The sequence below is a fragment of the Yarrowia lipolytica genome, chromosome 1F, assembly GCF_001761485.1.
Source record: "Yarrowia lipolytica chromosome 1F, complete sequence".
NCBI classification, from domain to species: domain Eukaryota; kingdom Fungi; phylum Ascomycota; class Dipodascomycetes; order Dipodascales; genus Yarrowia; species Yarrowia lipolytica.
The window spans coordinates 2,368,752-2,386,844 of NC_090775.1; the positions used below are offsets into that span (position 1 = coordinate 2,368,752).

At 51.2% G+C, this 18,093-nt stretch overlaps 6 protein-coding genes and 1 non-coding gene across 7 annotated transcripts; 5 read left to right on the forward strand and 2 right to left on the reverse strand.

Moving 5' to 3' along the window:
- Nucleotides 1-513: 513 nt before the first annotated feature.
- On the reverse strand, nucleotides 514-2,236 carry YALI1_F23706g (uncharacterized protein; the record flags this gene model as incomplete). The annotated part of the gene is made up of 2 exons (XM_505554.3): nucleotides 514-1,889; nucleotides 2,176-2,236. 2 exons carry the CDS (start codon nucleotides 2,234-2,236, stop codon nucleotides 514-516), a joined length of 1,437 nt encoding a protein of 478 aa, XP_505554.3.
- A 973-nt stretch (nucleotides 2,237-3,209) lies between these two features.
- Nucleotides 3,210-4,205, forward strand: YALI1_F23719g (uncharacterized protein; the record flags this gene model as incomplete). Its single annotated transcript, XM_505555.3, has 1 exon — nucleotides 3,210-4,205. One exon carries the CDS (start codon nucleotides 3,210-3,212, stop codon nucleotides 4,203-4,205), a length of 996 nt encoding a protein of 331 aa, XP_505555.3.
- Nucleotides 4,206-9,695: 5,490 nt separating this feature from the next.
- Nucleotides 9,696-11,789, forward strand: YALI1_F23784g (uncharacterized protein; the record flags this gene model as incomplete). Its single annotated transcript, XM_505556.2, has 1 exon — nucleotides 9,696-11,789. One exon carries the CDS (start codon nucleotides 9,696-9,698, stop codon nucleotides 11,787-11,789), a length of 2,094 nt encoding a protein of 697 aa, XP_505556.1.
- A 1,435-nt stretch (nucleotides 11,790-13,224) lies between these two features.
- YALI1_F23819g (uncharacterized protein) lies at nucleotides 13,225-13,797 on the forward strand (the record flags this gene model as incomplete). Its single annotated transcript, XM_068283425.1, has 1 exon — nucleotides 13,225-13,797. The coding sequence occupies one exon, from the start codon at nucleotides 13,225-13,227 to the stop codon at nucleotides 13,795-13,797; it is 573 nt and encodes a 190-aa protein (XP_068139526.1).
- A 761-nt stretch (nucleotides 13,798-14,558) lies between these two features.
- Nucleotides 14,559-16,004, forward strand: YALI1_F23833g (uncharacterized protein; the record flags this gene model as incomplete). Its single annotated transcript, XM_505557.3, has 1 exon — nucleotides 14,559-16,004. The coding sequence occupies one exon, from the start codon at nucleotides 14,559-14,561 to the stop codon at nucleotides 16,002-16,004; it is 1,446 nt and encodes a 481-aa protein (XP_505557.3).
- Nucleotides 16,005-16,190: 186 nt separating this feature from the next.
- YALI1_F23849r lies at nucleotides 16,191-16,276 on the forward strand. Its single transcript has one exon. It is a non-coding gene; the product is annotated as a tRNA-Pro (tRNA).
- Nucleotides 16,277-16,573: 297 nt separating this feature from the next.
- YALI1_F23867g (uncharacterized protein) lies at nucleotides 16,574-18,046 on the reverse strand (the record flags this gene model as incomplete). The annotated part of the gene is made up of 1 exon (XM_505558.3): nucleotides 16,574-18,046. One exon carries the CDS (start codon nucleotides 18,044-18,046, stop codon nucleotides 16,574-16,576), a length of 1,473 nt encoding a protein of 490 aa, XP_505558.2.
- Nucleotides 18,047-18,093: the final 47 nt, after the last annotated feature.

The window sequence follows — 18,093 nt, forward strand, 5'->3', positions numbered from 1 at the left end:
TTCCTCAGCCACACCCAATGATGTGGTCCACAATAAATCCGACGCTCAATTTTTAGGGTCACATCACACCTAAGGAAGGTAATCGAGAATGCACGTCTCTTCATTATACGGTCTACGGCGCCGGTGGGAGCCATATGCCTGGCTGATATAGACTCAAAAAAAGACTGAACGAGGCAGGGGATGGTGCTTCCTATTTCTCCCGAGACCTGAGCGGCTCAATATGTGGGATAAAGGCATTATTCAGGAACAACCGACAGACGAATGGTTCTTAAAAGCTTAACTAAATGACATACATACAAACAAGAATAATCAACCCCGCTTCAACAACAGTTCAACTAATATACAGAACAATTAACAATTCATCGTCACAAGTAACTAAATATTGCCCATTCATCGGCAATAATCTTCAACCTATCTACAGCTACCGTAGAACACACCGATAAAGATGCTCTCACAACTCTCACTGAAGATCTTCAACCTTTACTTATATAAATAGCGGTATTTCCACCCCGCTTACTCCTTCTTCTCCTCAGCAATGTAGTGGAGGTAGGCTCCGAGAGTCTTGACTCCTCCAATGTAGTTGGAGATGTTGAGCTTCTCGTTGATGGAGTGGGCTCCATCGTCTCCTCGGCCCATGGGCAGCAGCAGAACATCAGATTTGGTGGCCTGCTCGAAAATGAGGGTGATAGGAATAGATCCACCCTCTCGGGTGAGATCGGGCTCGACTCCCCACACAGCCTTGGTGGCCTTCTTGGCGGCGGTGAAGTTCCAGTTGTTGGGGTCAGACACCCAGTAGTCACCGTCGTGGACAAGCTCGACGTTCAGCTTGCACTTAGAACCGAGCTTGGCAAACTCCTTCTCAACGTGGGCAAACACAAGCTCGTCCAGCATCTTGGAGTTGATGTTGGGGACAGTTCGGATGGAGAACTTACCGGAGACCTTGGCAGGAATAACGGTCTTGGCTCCAGCACCAGAGAACGCGCCCTCAATACCGTGGATAGAGAGGGAGGGGTATCGCCATCGAGCCATGAGGGTGTCCTCCTTGGTAGAGTGCATGTTGATGTCGTTACCACCGGTAGCCTCGGTGAGCTCCTTGATGTCGTAGTGAATGTCGTCGTATCGAGATCGCTCCTCCTCGGTTACGGGAGCAACCATCTTGTCGACGCCCTCGATCTGGATCTTGCCCTTGCCGTCGACCAGGGTGGCCAGCACCTTGGAGAGATCAATCATGGGCTCGTTGACAATACCTCCAAAGACACCGGAGTGCAGATCAGCACCGGGGCCGGTGATGGTGATGGAATAGTAGTTGCAGCCTCGCAGACCGTAGGTAAGAACGGGGTGGGTGGTTCCCAGCCAGTAGTTGTCGGAGATGCACACGGCGTCAACACCCTTGAAGTACTTGTCGCCCTCGGCGAAGACGAGCTGTTCAAGACCGAGAGAGCCAGACTCCTCCATGCCCTCGAAACACATGACAAGGTTGACGGGGAAGTCGATGCCGGCCTTCTTGTAGGCCTCAATGGCGTTGAGCCAGCCAATGACGGGACCCTTATCATCGGTGGAGCCTCGGCCGTACATGACGTCCTTCTCCTCGTCCACGGTCAGAACGAAGGGGTCGGTGTTCCAGCCGTCCTCCTTGAGAGCGGGCTGAACATCTAGATGGCCGTAGATAAGGATGTTCTTCTTGTTGGCATCATTGCCGTACTTGGCAAGCACAACGGGGGGAAGCTGCAGATCCTCGGTGCCCTCCTGGACACCCAGCTCTCGGAGCTCAATGTCGTGAGCGCCCAGAGCCTTGAGCTGGTCAACGGTCCAATGGGCCATTTTGACCACCTCAGGTCGGTGCTCGGCGTCGGCAGACACGGAGGGGATAGCCACGGCGTCAGAGAGTCCTAGTGGTTAGTATGGTTGATTCGGTTATCGGTGTACTTGGGCGGTAACTAAAAAACGCCACTGACACGTCACGAGTGGAGATGGAGAGACACAACTACTGGCACAAACGTTGAGACCACGACATTTCCACGGCCATGGCGCGTAATGACACACTCTCTGTGCTGGTCTGTGTCGTGTCTTTCGCCAGTGCCTGTGTCTGTGCAACTGTGGTTAGTCCCACAGACCCATAACCCCACTCCACACATGAGGGTGTTTTAGCCGCCAAATCCGCAGGCAGATACTCACGCTGGATGAATTCGGGCTTGAGAGAGTCGACGGTCTCGAAAAACTTGTTGAGATCAGCCATTGTGTGTTTAGATGAGGAGAGAGAAGAAAGAAATTTCTGGTGGTGAAGAGTGGGCCCGCAGAGTCCATGCAGGTTGAGTGCCGTACGGTTAGCGTGCCCTAACCCCAGTTTGGAGCTGAGGCCACTTCGGCTAGTCGGAGTCCGTCGATCCGAGCCTCTGATTCCTGTGCGGCACGCTCGCGTCAGGCCGCTGAGGTGGTGGGCGAACGTCGCTTTGCTCATCTGTGTCACTCCTCGACGGCTTGTCTTACTGTTTCAGCCGTGCAATTCGGGCTGGTTTTGTTCAACTGGTGCTTTTGGTTAGACAGGAGGCTAAGTGCAAATAGCATCTGGGCCATTACGCAACCAGGGTTTTGATAGTGTTCAGTGGACCACTGAGGTGTCTACAAAATCTGGTGGAACAGGGATATATATGTACACCCGAAAATACAGCGGTTACAACACCAGTGTGACAGCATGATGGCATAACAGACGCCATCTGGTTTACTCACTTAATTCACTATAGATAGACACACCATTTACTCAGCTATGGCGGGCTGATTTTTTCAGCGGTCACATGACAATGACGTCAGAAAAGAGAGCACGAATAATATCTGTCTTGCAGAGTAGTTGGAGACACAAAACCAAAGCGAATCACATATAACCGTGTCTGCGCGCCTAAAAACAGTCTTCTTATTGTACCCTGCTTTTGACACCGGCCTCCCAGCTCCTTCTATAATGTGTTCCTCCCCCACACATCTGATTGCGCGTTTTGAGTTTGGGTTGCAAAATCTGAAGACCTCACATCATACAATAGAAATCAAATCTATACCACATTCCCCACAACATAGCAGCTTCTTGCGACCCGCATTTTTCTTTCGACACAGAAGCAAACCAGCGACATTCTAACTCACTCGCAGCAACACGCAACCCACCAACTTTTAGCAATACCAACCACCCCAGAAAACAAGAACACAGTTGAACAGCAGAACTCATGTCAGACGTCTCTTCGATTTGGAACAAGAAACACAGCGACTTTAGTTTCGGCACGGGATTCAAGGACTTCAAGGAAAACGGCGCTCTCAGCCCTGCATCGCCAATTGGATCGTCCATCGGAGGACCATGGCGACCTCGAGCAGGCAAGGACTCTTCGGCAGTAGGAGCTATCGGAGGGTCCAAACGGTTTGAACGGAAACACAACGGCTCTCACCATCACCACGGAGGAAACCAAGGTGGCGGAAGCGCTCCCAGAGTGCCGTATGATGACCCAAGCACGCCTCTGATGGACCCCAACACGGTGGTCAACGAAAACAACGAGGTGGTGGTGACCCCACGGCTGGGCCAACGGATCCTGGAGTCCCAGTGGACCATCTGGTTTTTCTATCGGGCTCAGGGCGTGCGGATCTCCAACTACGAGGCGGCCACCAAGCGAGTATGCACTTTTGCCACCGTGGAGGAGTTTTGGTCGTTCTACGGACATCTGAAACATGTCGACAAGCTGCCATACACCTCCGAGTTCCAGGTCTTTCGACGGGGAATCAAGCCCATGTGGGAAGACAGCCACAACGTGTGCGGAGGCAAATGGGTGTGCAGATTGAGACGACCTTCGAAGCAGTTTGCCAAACTGGACAACGATGACGATATTGTTGTGCCCACTAGAGCCCCTCCCATGCAGATTGCCTCTCTCAGGCACCAGGCAGCAGTATACTGGGAAAAGCTATTGTTGGCCCTGGTTGGCGGTACTCTGTTGCCCGAGGGCCAGTACCAGGACGAGATTGTAGGAGCTGTCATCTCGGTACGAAAGGAGGAGGATATCATTTCCGTGTGGAACCGGACTAGCAACGATCCCCAGGTGACTGAGGCTATTCGAGCAGGAATGCAGGCGGTTCTGGGAGTTCCTGAAAGTGTGACCTTTGAGTACAAGGTGCACTCGGACAGTCTCAAGGAGGGAGTGGAGAAACAGGCTCTGTACGAGACCGAGGAGAAGTAGCGTGTTTGTCAGTATCGTACATGGCCACAGCATCATCACGGATGTTACCAGACGGAGAGTGTTCGATTCTCGTCTATATATAGCATAAACTGGATAATGTGATTCAAGAAAAAGATGTTGGAAAAGATGTTGGTAGGGCAGAAGTGTTGCTTACAAATCGTGAATGCCTAAGAATCATGGATGGGAAGAGATTTAGTGAAACCATGAAAGATGGAGGTGCGGCTGTTGAGGTATAGCTATAGCACATGCCCATCTGTTTCCTACTGTCTGGCATTGTTTACATCCACATTCACGGCAACTCCTTTGATGTGCTTGTTCATGGGGGCACACACAGCAAATCATTAGCAATGTAATAATCGCCCTACTTGAGAGCTGTCAGAGGTCTTCTTCAACCGTTATTTTACTCTGTGAATACACATGCGACAGTATTGTAAGGATCCTTGCGAGTTGTGTGAAGGTACATTGATCGTCTGTCTTCTCCTGGTAGGTACTTTTGTATCTGATGCTCAACGAAGCTTGAGCTACAAGTACCAATGCCTGTAAAACACTGGAGATCTTTATTAAAGCTCGTCAAGATCGAGACTGGACCCTGGTTTGTCTCATGTGTCTCATTATACACCATTCTTGAACAGGAATGTTCGAGACGCGCGACTCAGATACATGGCCAGTTGTGGCTTTTCTGATTTCCATGTCCTATTCTGGGCAGAGTCAACAAACTGTCTTGAGTGACAGAATATCCTGAATGTCAGAAACGGCAAAGGATCATTGCAACTCTTTAGTTCTTTTTACACTGTTCAATCTTTGGCCTTACTTGTACTATTCACACAGCATAACACTATGTACTACCATAGTAGAGGGCCATCCTGTGGTCTCTGGTAAACTGCCCGTCTGGGGAATATGAACAATTGAAGGGAGTGCGTGGACGACATTGGCCATCTTCAAGCCATTGTCAGCCTGACATTCCAATCTTTAATATGTTCAGTCCAACTTCACGTCATGTTCTATGTTCATGTCTGTCAACGTTGATAATTGCCATGTACCAAGCTGTCAAAGGTAGATATGCATAATTCTGTCAACCGTGGATGGAAACGGACGTTGATATTTGACCATTGTAGGAGACAGTTCACCCCGCCACTCTTCGGGCTCGGGTTTCTATCGCTTTCTACTTAGCAATGCAGGGTACCTCTGACCTGCACGGAATCGAGCAGCGTATAACGTACGATCGTATTCGCTAGTTTGTATTCTCCATACATTTCGTACTTGTACTCGCACTTGACGTCAATTGCTTCCAAATATCGTATCAAACCAAACCATGGCTCCGAGAGCTATCTCAGAGCTTTGACAGTCTGGGTCAAGACCTTGTGCACTTAGACACGTCTCAGGCACCACAAATCTAACCAAGCCGTACCATGGTTACGAAGAAGGTCAGAGAGGAGAGTTTCGTCTTCACCCGAGTAGATTTGTACGCATTTGTAATTCCGTAGTTCCAAAAAAAGCGTGTTTACGACCCTATGAGGGTGTTTACGACGACCCTATCCACTCCTCTCTCATGAAGTTGATGATTGCTCTTGCTCTTGGCAGTTGCTTGGCAACAATGTGGGATTTGCAATACCATACGCTAAGTCAATAAGACAAGTGTTGCCAGACCATAGCTGTGGTTATTGAACAATGTAGTCCGCACCCATAACTCCCGCAGGCTATACGTGGACAGGGGATGGGGGTTTCTATCCATAAATGGCAGTTATGCTCGCCATCGAACATTGTCTAATGGAATCGGTTAGCCGGAACATTAAACCCGGCAGTTTGCACCTGTGCAGACGAGTTCTGTGCGACATTAACAGCGGCTTCTTTGTCTAGGGAATTTGAGACAACCAGGCTTTGTAGTCACGTCTAGGACTCTGCGCTGTCCATCGACGGCCGCCAGGTGTATCTTGGTTTAGCTCCAATTACGACTTTGATCTGCAACCAACCGTGAAGGAGAGCGGGAATGCCCAGAGGTCGGTCCGAAGCCGTTTTTGGGGACTCAACCAGGTCTGTGCTTGCGATATGAACCGAGGGCCAAGAGGTCGCATGGCCCGACAACCAACAGCCGTCAGTGCATACCCCGTACAACAAGTGTCTGAACATGCAACAAGAATGGCTTTAACCGCCCGCAAAGTTGCTCCTCAGAGGTTCTTTGGGAACCGCTACTTGTAGCACTCATGTCTCTCTTATTATGGCACGGGACCAAGTTTCTCAACTCTACCCGGGTCGGGGACAGCTGAGTTTGGGCCAGGGAAAGAGCTGTAAGGAAGGAGACAACTGAGACGGCCCCGCAAGCAATCAACAGAGCGGCAGGGAGAGGTTGGTTGCGAAGCATCCTCCGTATGCGGCCTGAACAATAACTGCTGAAGTGCGCTTGCGCTTGTCACCCTACTGTAGTGTATGTACTTTGATGAGGGTAAACTCGAGGTACTACATGAGCACAGCCTTCATTTACCGACCATCTGCAAGTTGGTGCAAGATGAGATGGGGTTTCACATTTCGCAGCGGCTCGAACGGAAGTGAGGAGGTCTTCAATTCGAGGGTGGAGAGAGCACAAAGCGCAGCTGTCGCCAATGCGGGCTTTAGCACTCTTTGGCCTGCCAAGTTGTGTTTATGGGAGGAGAAGCGAGAGTGGATCGAGCTTTCAAGATAGCCTCTCTTGTTGCACTTTCCCGTTTTCCGGAAAAGGCCGTTGTTGTCAAATTCTCTTTCTCGATGGTCCTCTCTTAAACTCGGTCAAGAGAGTGAAACAGAGGAGTCCGTCCCAGCAGAGGTACAGCAATAATGGCCAACCTAAGGCTAGCCGAGTGACTGAGTTTGGACTTTCAGTTTGTCGATACACTCTATTTATATGGTTGGTGCATTGTTTGAGGGGGGGCACGTGATGCTGAGGGGCTGTCAAATGGTTGATATTAATGGCCTAGGCCTGGAAAAAAGACACTAGCTGTAAATAGACCGGAATTGCGTCTGTTTCAAGGCCGGTTTCCAGGTTCCATCCTGCTTCCCACCGAAAACCAGACCCTATGATTGCCAGTGTGGCCCAAAGTCTGAAGTTATTGATGTTTGCGCTTCCAGCGGTTCGATGTCTCACTTTGCCACTGTCTCAGAGCCAGTCTCTCAGACCATTTCTTGTTGCATTTGAGTTGAGTTTCGGTGGATCGTTGTTACCATGAGAAAAAACTGGGAAAAAATAAAATCCTTGGAGCCAACGTATGGTCAGAGACCGAGAAGCACAAGTGAGACTCAAGTGCAAGTGCAAGTGCAAGTGAGACCGTCAGTTTGGAAGCGAAGTTGCCAACTTCCCGCTGGCCGCTCTCGTATTCGCTTGGATGGTGTGTCTGGTATTGGCCTCCCTTCACTCTTACACAGCTCGCCGTGCAGCCCTCAAGTATCATGGAGCCTACTACAGATGAACATGAACCATGTTACACGGCACGGCTAGAAGGGGGAGATGCACCGCCTGAGACTTGGCGTTTTACCAGCTGCCGGCTCGTTACGACTTCTCTTAAACCCAGTCAGACCCCATCAGTTGCCGGACATGATGGAGGCTCCTCCATCGGTTGCTCTCATGCACGGGTGCAGGTCCAAGAAGTACTCCGAAGAAATATTCGGTGATAATTATACAAGAACAATGGATGTGCAGCAGAAGCACGAAAAAAACCCGGAGACAACTTAACAGCACCGGAGTTAAGCACTGTGCACCTCGCAGGCCTGGACATGTGCCAGGGACACTCAAGCTCAATGGTTGTGGGGAAGTGGGGGTCGTAGACCAGTTACCACACTTGTACTCTCGTACGAGTAGTGTGTCTGTATTCGGCTGACCAGTTAGCTCGTGCCAAGGGTCTATTGTCAATACTTCGACTAAGCATGACTCCTTGGAAGACGTAAAACAAATGTCGTGTGTACAAGTGTCGGTACATCGGATAAAGCAAGTATCTGGACGGAGCTGTGACGACGGAGAATTGGATACGTCACCGATGCCATTGGTCTACCTCCGACAGATGGACGGTCTAAAGTATCGTAACATGACCATGCCACTTCCCAAACTCGTTAGCAGCTGAAAAAGGAGTAGCAAGGCTAATTACACCGCTGATCAGCCTTGCCCACACTGACCCTTTTACGCGCACGTACATACATCGTTACTCGTATATGCTCATGCTCACGCCCGCTGTGTGTGTCAATGGCTGCCGACATTGGATTCGCAAGTAGAGAGACGCTTTCTAGCTTTTCATTTTCACGCAAATCTTGGTTTAAAAACCGTTTGACTTTGAGCGACAGGCGGTCAAGTTCAACTCTACCCCAGCGATGTCGGACGGGTTGCAAAATTCCTCCAAAATCCTGGCTTTTGGATTTTCCCGTCTTTTCGGTCTCCCGCAAATAAAATTTGTGACCATCATGTCGACCACCTTGTACTATCGCACAGAAACCACGCACTTCTCGCAGAATATTGACGTAGTCATCTGTACCACTCGCATGCAATCACGTCATTCTCAGCACTGAGTCACTGCGAAACGAGACCGTGCGCTGAACGTGTCAATAGCCAGCTATAGAGGAGCAGTGCTCCGTGCAAAGGTGGCTAATAGTTTGGTAGTGCACCTGCACCCGGACTATCATAATAATATACGCACAGTAGAACAAGGTGTGTTCGGTAGGTGTGTATCTTAAATTGCCAGATCCATAAACAAGCACCATGGACAAGCACTGACAAGAGCTCAGTCACCGTGCAGCACAGACAGGACGGCGTGGTGAGACGGCAAGAGTCACGGAGCAGGACGGCCGGTCAACTGGTCGTCCGGGTCACGTGCTACACTCGCCCCCCGCCTGCCTTGTCGTCTCCATTTCTCGGTTGTTCCGCCACGTCCACAGCCACTTTGAAAATACGTGGTTTCCCCGTAGTTTGTCCGACTCGGGTGGCTAGGGGAACCTTCATGGCTCTCACAAGAGCTGTCACAAGGGCTGGGGGCGTACAGTGACAAAGGTGGTGTGTACAAGGTTCAAAAGGTTTTTGTCAAACGAGTTTTTTGTCGGTTTTTGCCCTTGGTACCCTCTCTACAAGGTTGGCGCACAACCTTGTCCATACAGCCAGAACGTGCAGCCGGACACAAGGTGCCATTTTAGGGCATATTTATAAGGGTTTCCTCCGAGTCTAAAAGCTTCTTTTGGCCACCCAGGGCATTTTGAGCTTTCCTCCCTACAGCACTTAATTTTTGGTAGTCCCACACAGCTGATCCTTTTTTTCGATTTTTTTTCTCTCCTCCTACACAACCAGCTTGGAGACTCCACCGTTCAAAAACACGACCGTTCGCGAGACAAGCAAACGTCTCTCCACCACCTACTCAGCGTGATACTCCTCAGGAACCCCGTGGGTGCGGAATAAAAGACACAAGAGCCAAAAGACAAAAGCGCCCCCACAAACCAAACACCTCCTCTACCTCGACTCGCACTCCAGACAGCCACTTTCCCTCCATGTTCGGAATCTCTGGCTACTCCGAGTCGGATGGCTTCAACGACTTTTTCCCCGAGGACAACGACATCTTCGACAAGTTCATCGACGTGGACGGCAACGCCAACGACTCGCAGAACCACGCAATCTCCCACAACACCCATGTCATCTCCGCCACCAACAACAGCGCAAACAACAACACCGCGGCCATCAACGCCAACATAGCCGAGTCCTTCCAGCAGCCCGTTGACCTCATGGGCATGCTACTGTCCGGCCAAAAGAATGTCAACCAACAGACCCGCATGGACAACTCGCACTGGCGACGGCAGAACGTCCCCCAGCAGCAACAACAGCAGCAGAAGCCCCCCGCCCATTTCAGCCCCTCGGTGGCACCTACCGTGGCCACCTCCAGTGTGAATGTGGAGTTTGGGCTGCTCAGCCCCGATGATGGACTGGATTCGCAGTTTGGCTCGGTCAACACCAACAGCTCGTCCTTCCAGCCAGTCTTCTCGAAGTCCAACTCCTTCTCCAACGAGGCCACACCGTCGGGACTGGATATGACCCCCCAGTCCATCGTTGACTCGCCCGAGGAGCCCAGCAATAACACCGGCAAGGGAGGCATGTTCCAGATTGGTTCGTATGACACCCCCAGCGGCATGGCCCAGAGCTTTGGAGCCTACAACAACGCCAGCGGCATGATGGGCGGAGCTAACAATAACGGAAATGCCAACAACTCGACGACAAACCTGGCCGACAACCTATTCACCAACAACCTGCACAACTCACAACCGTTCGGCTCGTACAACCCCAGCGCATCGTCGTCCTCGCACCTACATAGCCAGCTCAGCAGTATACCCCAGGGACAGCAGCACAACAGCACCGGTGGAGGAACTGGAGGAGGAATGGGAGGAGGAATGGGAGGTATGGCAGCGTCTGCCCCCGCAGACAACTCGTTCCATTTCGCTCTGGACCCATTGGCTGTCGAGGGTATCGACTTCTACCAGGAAAACTCTATGCCTTCTCACCAGAGCCAAACGCATCTATCTGCACAGCAGAGATCTCGCTCCAACTCCATTCGAGGCGGTCCTATCCGACGAAACCGGTCGTCACACTTTTCCTCTCCCTACTCTGCATCTCCCAACGTCCAGTTCCAGACTTTTGCGTCCTCTGGCCACCACACTCCAAATGCCAGTGTGCCATCATCGGGAGCTTCCACCCCCGTGGAAGAGCCTCTGTTCTTCGACCCCTTCCGAAGCAACAACAACAACGCTCTGACCAACCCTCACTCGCTGGCTAACTCGCTCAGCAGCACAGCCATTGCCCCTCCTCGAGAAGCGCGGTTTTCGGTTTCTTCCGCCTCGGCGATGGCCTCGGAGTCGCCCTCTCCCGAGCAGAGCACAGCTGCCACTTCATACCATTCGGGCGTAAATCTCTCGTCGCCACACAAGCAGCTGCTGCCTAAGGTGGCATCCTGCCGGTCAATGACCACCTCCATGGGCTCCAACCTGCGACCAATCAAGCGGCAAAACTCGTCGTCTACTAACCTCCGAAAGGTTTCCACCTCGGCCTCCTCCCAGACGCTGTCTGCCATGTCTACATCGTGTCCCTCCAACAAGGAAGCGCTGCAGTGCTCCAACTGCAACACAACCACCACTCCTTTATGGCGACGGTCTCCTGAGGGAGAGTCGCTTTGCAACGCTTGTGGTCTGTTCCTCAAGCTGCACGGTGTTGTCCGGCCTCTTTCTCTCAAGACAGACGTGATCAAGAAGCGAAACCGAGCCTCTGGAACCGGCACCACCTCGGGCAACTCGTCGTTATCTTCTTCGCTGACCAACGACAAGTCTAACCCCATTGCTGTGCCTCGAATGACTCCCATTGCGTCTTCTGCGTCCTACGGCAAGAAGATTCTGCCTGCTGTGGCTCCCATGTCGGCCACCAAGTCCGTTCCTCTGGTGCCTATTGCGCCTCGACCAAAGCCCTCGCAGTCGCAGGCCCCTGTTCCCATTGCGCCTCTCTCTAAGGAGGCCTACATTCGCACCAAGAAGTCCAATCTGACGCGGTTGGTCAAGCAGGAGAAAGATGAATATGACTGGTTGAAGTTGAACCCCTCTACTTAGGCGCACTACAAAACGACACACAGCACACAACTAAAAGAACAAAAAAACAAACACACGGGAAGGGGAAGGTTGCATGGTGAAAACAGCTTTATAGCGATCATAACTTAATTTATTGTATATTAATGGAATACTAGTGGATAGAACAAGTATTTTTCCGAGTGAGAGTATGTACAGTACAAGCACAGATGTAGTTTCAGTTAGCTGGTCTTTCTCTCCGCAGATGCAATATACTGAATGAGTGACTGAGTGCAACGCAATAATCGAAAGTAAAATTGAACTCCTTTTGGGGTGTGGAGATCATAGACGCTATTTCAAGTGTAAAAACTTGCTATTTTGATACGAGCGATAATACAGGTTTGGTACGGGTGCACAGGGCGTATTCTGTGGTTGTTTTTTTAGCACATTCGGGTACGTAATTATGCGGGCTTGTCTCACAATAGCAGCAGTCTTACGGTAATGTGATGTGATTCCCCAGCCCTTCTCTTCTGCTTTCACTCTCCTCTCTTTCTCAGTTGGTTGCAACGTTTCCACGGATCCCGATCTGTACGTTAACTCAGACTCTGTCCTGCGGTATGTAGGGTTGATAAATGGTCAGGTTTATAGGTTTGGTTTGATTGGTTTGAGGGACTATACTGGCGATTGGGGCTGCCTTGGATTTTACTACTAGTACCACTACAAGTAGGGACCGCCTCACTTGTGCTGGTAATATGGGCTCAGCTACACGGTTGAATGAGAACAAGGTTGGCCCATAGTCTACGAGTAGTCTAGCCCAATAAAATATGGAAGAAAAAAAAAAAAGTTCGAGCCAGAGTATGACGAAGGTGAGCTTCCGAAGCGATATCGGCGTACGAGAATGATACTCTATGGCAATTTAGCTGAGGAGAAACACAATTGAAGAGTAGATTGAGGGTGAAGCTAAGGGCGCGGTTACCCCATGAAAACCATGGGCACTACTGCACGAGTACATACATAGTCATAGTGGCACTTGTCCTTGTTATAATACATGATAATAAGTGTATTTCACGGAACGTGATGACAGGTGAGGGCGTTGTGACAATGACAGCTGAAGAACATACCAAGAGCCCAAAAACGGACCATTGCTACTGTCAACTTATACAGTAGCTGCCGCCAAGGCTTCTTTGTGTCCGTCGCAGGTTCCGTAGTCTCGTCTGATCAGCCCAGATCCATCAGCATTACTCTGCATTACCACATCGCAAAGTGATTGGGCTAGGGACAGGTTAGAACATTCCACGGCAGGGTATGAAGGTGTAGCCTTGAACTTGACACTTTCCACGGATGAAGACAATGTGTATGTACGAGTACAATACCAGTGTGTGACCCAGAGTGTACCCGCGTACAGTAGCCAGATCATAACGGCCGTGACATCTGAAGCGGCTGTAGACAGTTGTACCGGCACAATTATCTGTGAGACAGAATGTGTTTCAAGAGACCCCATGTTTCAAATGGGAATGACTGTCACTCCTGCTCTCACTTTCAACCGGCAACTATTGTACGAGTAGTGTCACTTTGTCCATTCAAGCATCAGCATATCGATAGCCCGAATGCCGTTTTCGAAAATGGGCTCGGGGTACTTGAGAAAAAAGTCTCGTCGAATGTCGCTGAACCGAAACCCGCACTTTTGGTAAAAGGCCAGGTTGTCGATAGACGAGTTTGCGGTGCCCACGACGAGCTTGGACACATGAGGTTGCTCCTGAAGCAGCTTTATGGCCTTCTTTCCCAGCCCCTGACCCTGATTGCCCGGAGCTATAGCCAGGTTTTTGATTTCGTCTCCAATCACTTGCACCACCCCCACCACCTCTCCATCGTCCATAGCAATCTTGTACATAGTTCCCTCGTCAATATACGTCTGGACGATTTCCTCGCTTTCGTCAGCTATGAGAAGCAGCGGCAGCAGCGGCAGTCGGAGGCCTGGAGCGACGGCCTGGAGGTTCATGCTTGCAAAGTCTCGATCCCAATCAGATTAAGTGTGCGGTGTAGGCTCGCTTAACTAAAGGCGATAATTAAGGGGCACCGGTAGAGTTACATCGAAAGCCAAAAGACAAAAAATGGGCTTTTTTTTGCGGGGCATGGGTGACTGTACCAGAACGCAGTGTGCCGGAACGTACAGTACATGCCGGTATGTACATCCAGCATAGCCACGTAAACACAGCTATAGGTGTTGTTGAGCAAAGGCCAAGTGGGGGCGCTACAGACCACCTCCCCCCGCCCTCTGATCCACCCCCACCCATGTAACGCACGTGCATATGGACCCTAAATGAGCTGTTTCAGCCAAACGAGGCTCGGCGTAGACTAAAGTAGCCTGATTATGAGCACTCTTGAGGGGCCAAGGAGAGGTGGTGGGGGGGTTAAATAGCGACAGAGATTGTTTGTATTGATTGATCTATTCTCATTACACTGTCTCTGGCACTTTTACCACCCAAACCCCCTCCCGAGATGTCTCCATCTCACCCTGCATCAGCTTCCGATCTACTGGTAGGGATCGTGGTAATACGTAATACCCAGCCAAACGAGCCGTCCTCCCAACCCATGCATAAAGCTGGACAAGTGGACCAAGTGGTCCCAACATGAAAAGTGTGCTGTTATTACGACAGCAAAAAAGACAACTTGCACACTCGCCGATATATTCGCACCCCCATACAACCTAAGCCCCGACACGACAAGAGGACTGGACACTGGACTCTGGAGGCATAACGACATCCAGGAGATAGCCAAAGCGACCCACAGAAAGAATCACATCCGACAAGAACCATGTCGGCCCCTCCCTCAGGCCATGCCCGCTCTCCAGGCATGTCCATCATGTCGCTGCTGTCAGATGATAACAACTCCACCAACCAGACACCAGGAAGCCCATTAGCATACCAGCAATCGCCTCCCCAACATCCACATCCGCATCAGCAGCCGGGCCCTCCGCCCCAGTATGCCACCACCTTTAGCTACTCGCAGATTCAGCCCAGACAGGGCGACTACCCACTTCAGCAGCAGCAGCAGCAACAGCAGCAGCACTATCCGCCTCCACAACAGCAGCAGCAAACATATCAGACCCAATACCAACAACCGCCATCGCAAGTGTCTCCTCCCGTCCAGGCGCAGCAACCACCTCAGCCTGCGGCTCCTGCCCCTCCGTCCAAAACAGCTTCTAGTCCGGCTACCCCTGCTACACCTGCCACACCGGCAGCGGCACCAACTACGGCGGGGGGGAAGAAGGCGGGCAAGGCGGCATCCACAGCAGCGACAGCAGCGGCAAAACCGACAGCTACCACGGCAGCAGGGAAACGGAAGAAGGCTGACGACCCAGCAGCGCCAAAGAAGGGAAAGAAGAAGCAAAAGAAGGATGATCAGACACAGCAGTCGGTGGGATCCATTCCTATTGTCACTGGCTCCGACGACAAGGTGACGGCAAGGCCCAAGGAAAATATTCCTCCTCCTCCTTCAGTGCCCATGTCGCCAGGCAAGAAACAGGCCCAGGGACTGGATGCCATTGGGCAGAACAAGGACGCCAGTCGAGGCTCCAAGCCGGAGGTGACTCTGCGACTCCGAATCCGTCTGGCTGGAGGAAACGTCAAGGTCAAACCCTCACAGTCTGTTCTCAAGAAGGCCGACAAGTCTGCTGCGTTGCCTGAACCCAAACAGTACGTGATTGATAACGAGGAGTACGACTTTTACTCCACTCCAGACAAGGCCAATGACTGGACCGCATCAGCTGATGATACCACTGTGCTCAACTTCACCCGATTGGCTGAGGACAAGTACGGATACGATCATGTGCACCCCAACCAGGCTCTTGATCTCGTGGACGACGATGGAGAGGTGGAGGACGACGACGAAGAGGAAGAGGACAAGGACAAGGAAAAGGAAGAGAAGGAAATGAAACGGCGACAGCGAGTGGAGGGTAAATACGATCTTAACGATCCCTTCATTGACGACACAGAGACTGCATGGGAAGAACAACAAGCATCAACTCAAGACGGCTTCTTCGTGTACTCCGGGCCACTAATTGAAGAAGCTCCCAAGCCGGTGGAGACCAAGAAGCCTGCCAAGAAGCCTGGTCCCAAAAAGAAGACTCTGGCGGCAAAGGAAACTGAATCCAAGAAGAAAACCACCCCTCTCGCCTCAGCTACTACATCATCCACAACCTCAACAACAGCTAGCGCTACAACCACTACCACCCCAGCAACAGTTGAGAAGAAAGCATAACCAAGTATTATATCTTTAATATGTAAAGAAAATTTTATTCTCAAGAAACATTTGTAAAAACACCCGATCATAACCCATTGCCCAGTTTTAACGGCTTTTTGCGACAGAATTAAGCTTTTTTCTCTGGGTCACGTGAGTTTAATGGCCCAAGAAAACGGAACACGTTCCAAAAACGTCACTATCGGAGGCCCGATGGTTTAGTGGTATAATTCTCGCTTAGGGTGTCCTAGGCAATTTGCGAGAGGTCCCGGGTTCAATTCCCGGTTGGGCCCCTTCTTTTTGCTTGCTTTACATGTCTATCCTTTTCTTTTTCAACTCATAGAGCTTTGCACCGCATGGCGTGTCGCTCCAATCAAGGGATATGTTCGCGTCCAGGTTGATTAGGTTAAGCTTCTTATACGAACTTTATTTGGCACAGATGATTATTTTGATCGATCTTTCGTATCTGATGACTGTATCGAAAATGTAATTATCTCCATCTTTATATATTAACTACAATTGTATTGGGTACGCCGAATTACGTCCTTGTTTGATATCATATCATCATTATTCGTGCATAAATACTAGACTTAGAGTCGGGCGAGAGCTCCCATGGGATCCCACAGAGGCAGAACCTTGGGCTCCTGCTTGAGAATCTCAAGAACCTCGGGCTCAACGTACTTGTCGGTGGTGACCACCTGGAAGACATACTCATCGAACCAAGCATCGGACATCTGGTAATAGCCGTCCTTACCGTTGTCCTTACCCCAAGAGTTTTCAATTCGCCATCGAACGGGCTTTCCGCTCTCATCAAGATGAACGGCAGTGATGGCCATTGCGTGGGTCATCATGGAAGAACCTGTCTGGAGGCGCTGCTTCTTGTTCAGTTTCATGCTGGTGTTGAAACCCAGGTTGTAGTCCCAGGCCTGAGTGTCGAGCACACCGGACTTTCGGTCTCCAAACTTGCCAACGTCAGAACCGAAGAAAACAGCCTCGTTGTTCTGGATGGCCTTAATGGCGGCCTTCTTGAGCTCGGAAATATCCGTGTTGACGTAGTCAACGTGGGCCTTCGCTCCACCAGCAACATTGTTGAGTCGGTCAACGGTGTATCGCTTGTTGTACTCGTTTCGGGGGTCGTTGATGAGAGAAAAGTACTTCTTGAAGTCGATTCCAATGAGCTCGTAAAGCTCCTTGGGGGTCAGCTGCAGAGTCTCCACCTTCTTGGCGGAGATCTCGAGCTCCTTGTCATCAGACACCTTGTCTCGGGTCTGGAAGTCCCAGGTGAACTTCTCGTCCACGGCAGGAGGAGTGCCCAGAGTGATGCACAGAATGGTGTGGATCTCCTGGAGGAAGTCGGCCTTCATTGCAAGAGCCTCGTCCTTCTTGCCAGCCTTGACCAGCTCACGCAGGGTCAGAGCGTACTCTCGCAGCTTCTCGGTGATGAGGTAGCACATGTTTCGGGAGTTCTCCGAGTTCCACGAGTCGGGGAACACGTCGAGAGGCACGAGGCCGTACTTCTCCACTAGGTTGATGATCATATCAAACTGGCCTCCGTCGTTGACGGGCTCCTTGAGCAGCTCCTGCACGAGCCGCGAGTCGAGCTCCTCGTCGGCGGTGTCAATGACATTATCCAGGAACCAGTTGGACTTCTCCAGCTTGTCGTAGAAGAAGAGATAGGTCTGGGAGAACTGGAACGAGGGGATCTTGAGCTTTTGCTGCAGGGCGATCCGCAGCACATTGAGCGAGGCGAAGATCCAGCATCGGCCCGAGGACCGCTGGTACGTGATGGGGGTGCCCTCGAGCTGGATCTGGGTGTTGAAGACGCCAATGTTCTTGTTGAGGGCGGACCGGTCAATGATCATGTCCTGGAAGTTACCTCGCGAGATGGCGGCCTGCGCGAGTCGGTTCTTGTCCGACTTGAAGGCCTGGGTCTTCCAGGCATCGAGAGAGGCGGTGTTGACGGGGTTGGGCGACATTGTGGAGTACCGGCGGGAGGAGGTAAGGTGTTGGGCTAGAAGTGGGGTTGTCTTGGACGGGGCTCTGGCTCTATATATACTTCTCATTGTGGTGTGGTGGGATAACTAACAAGGTTGGGACAAGTGGATATGGC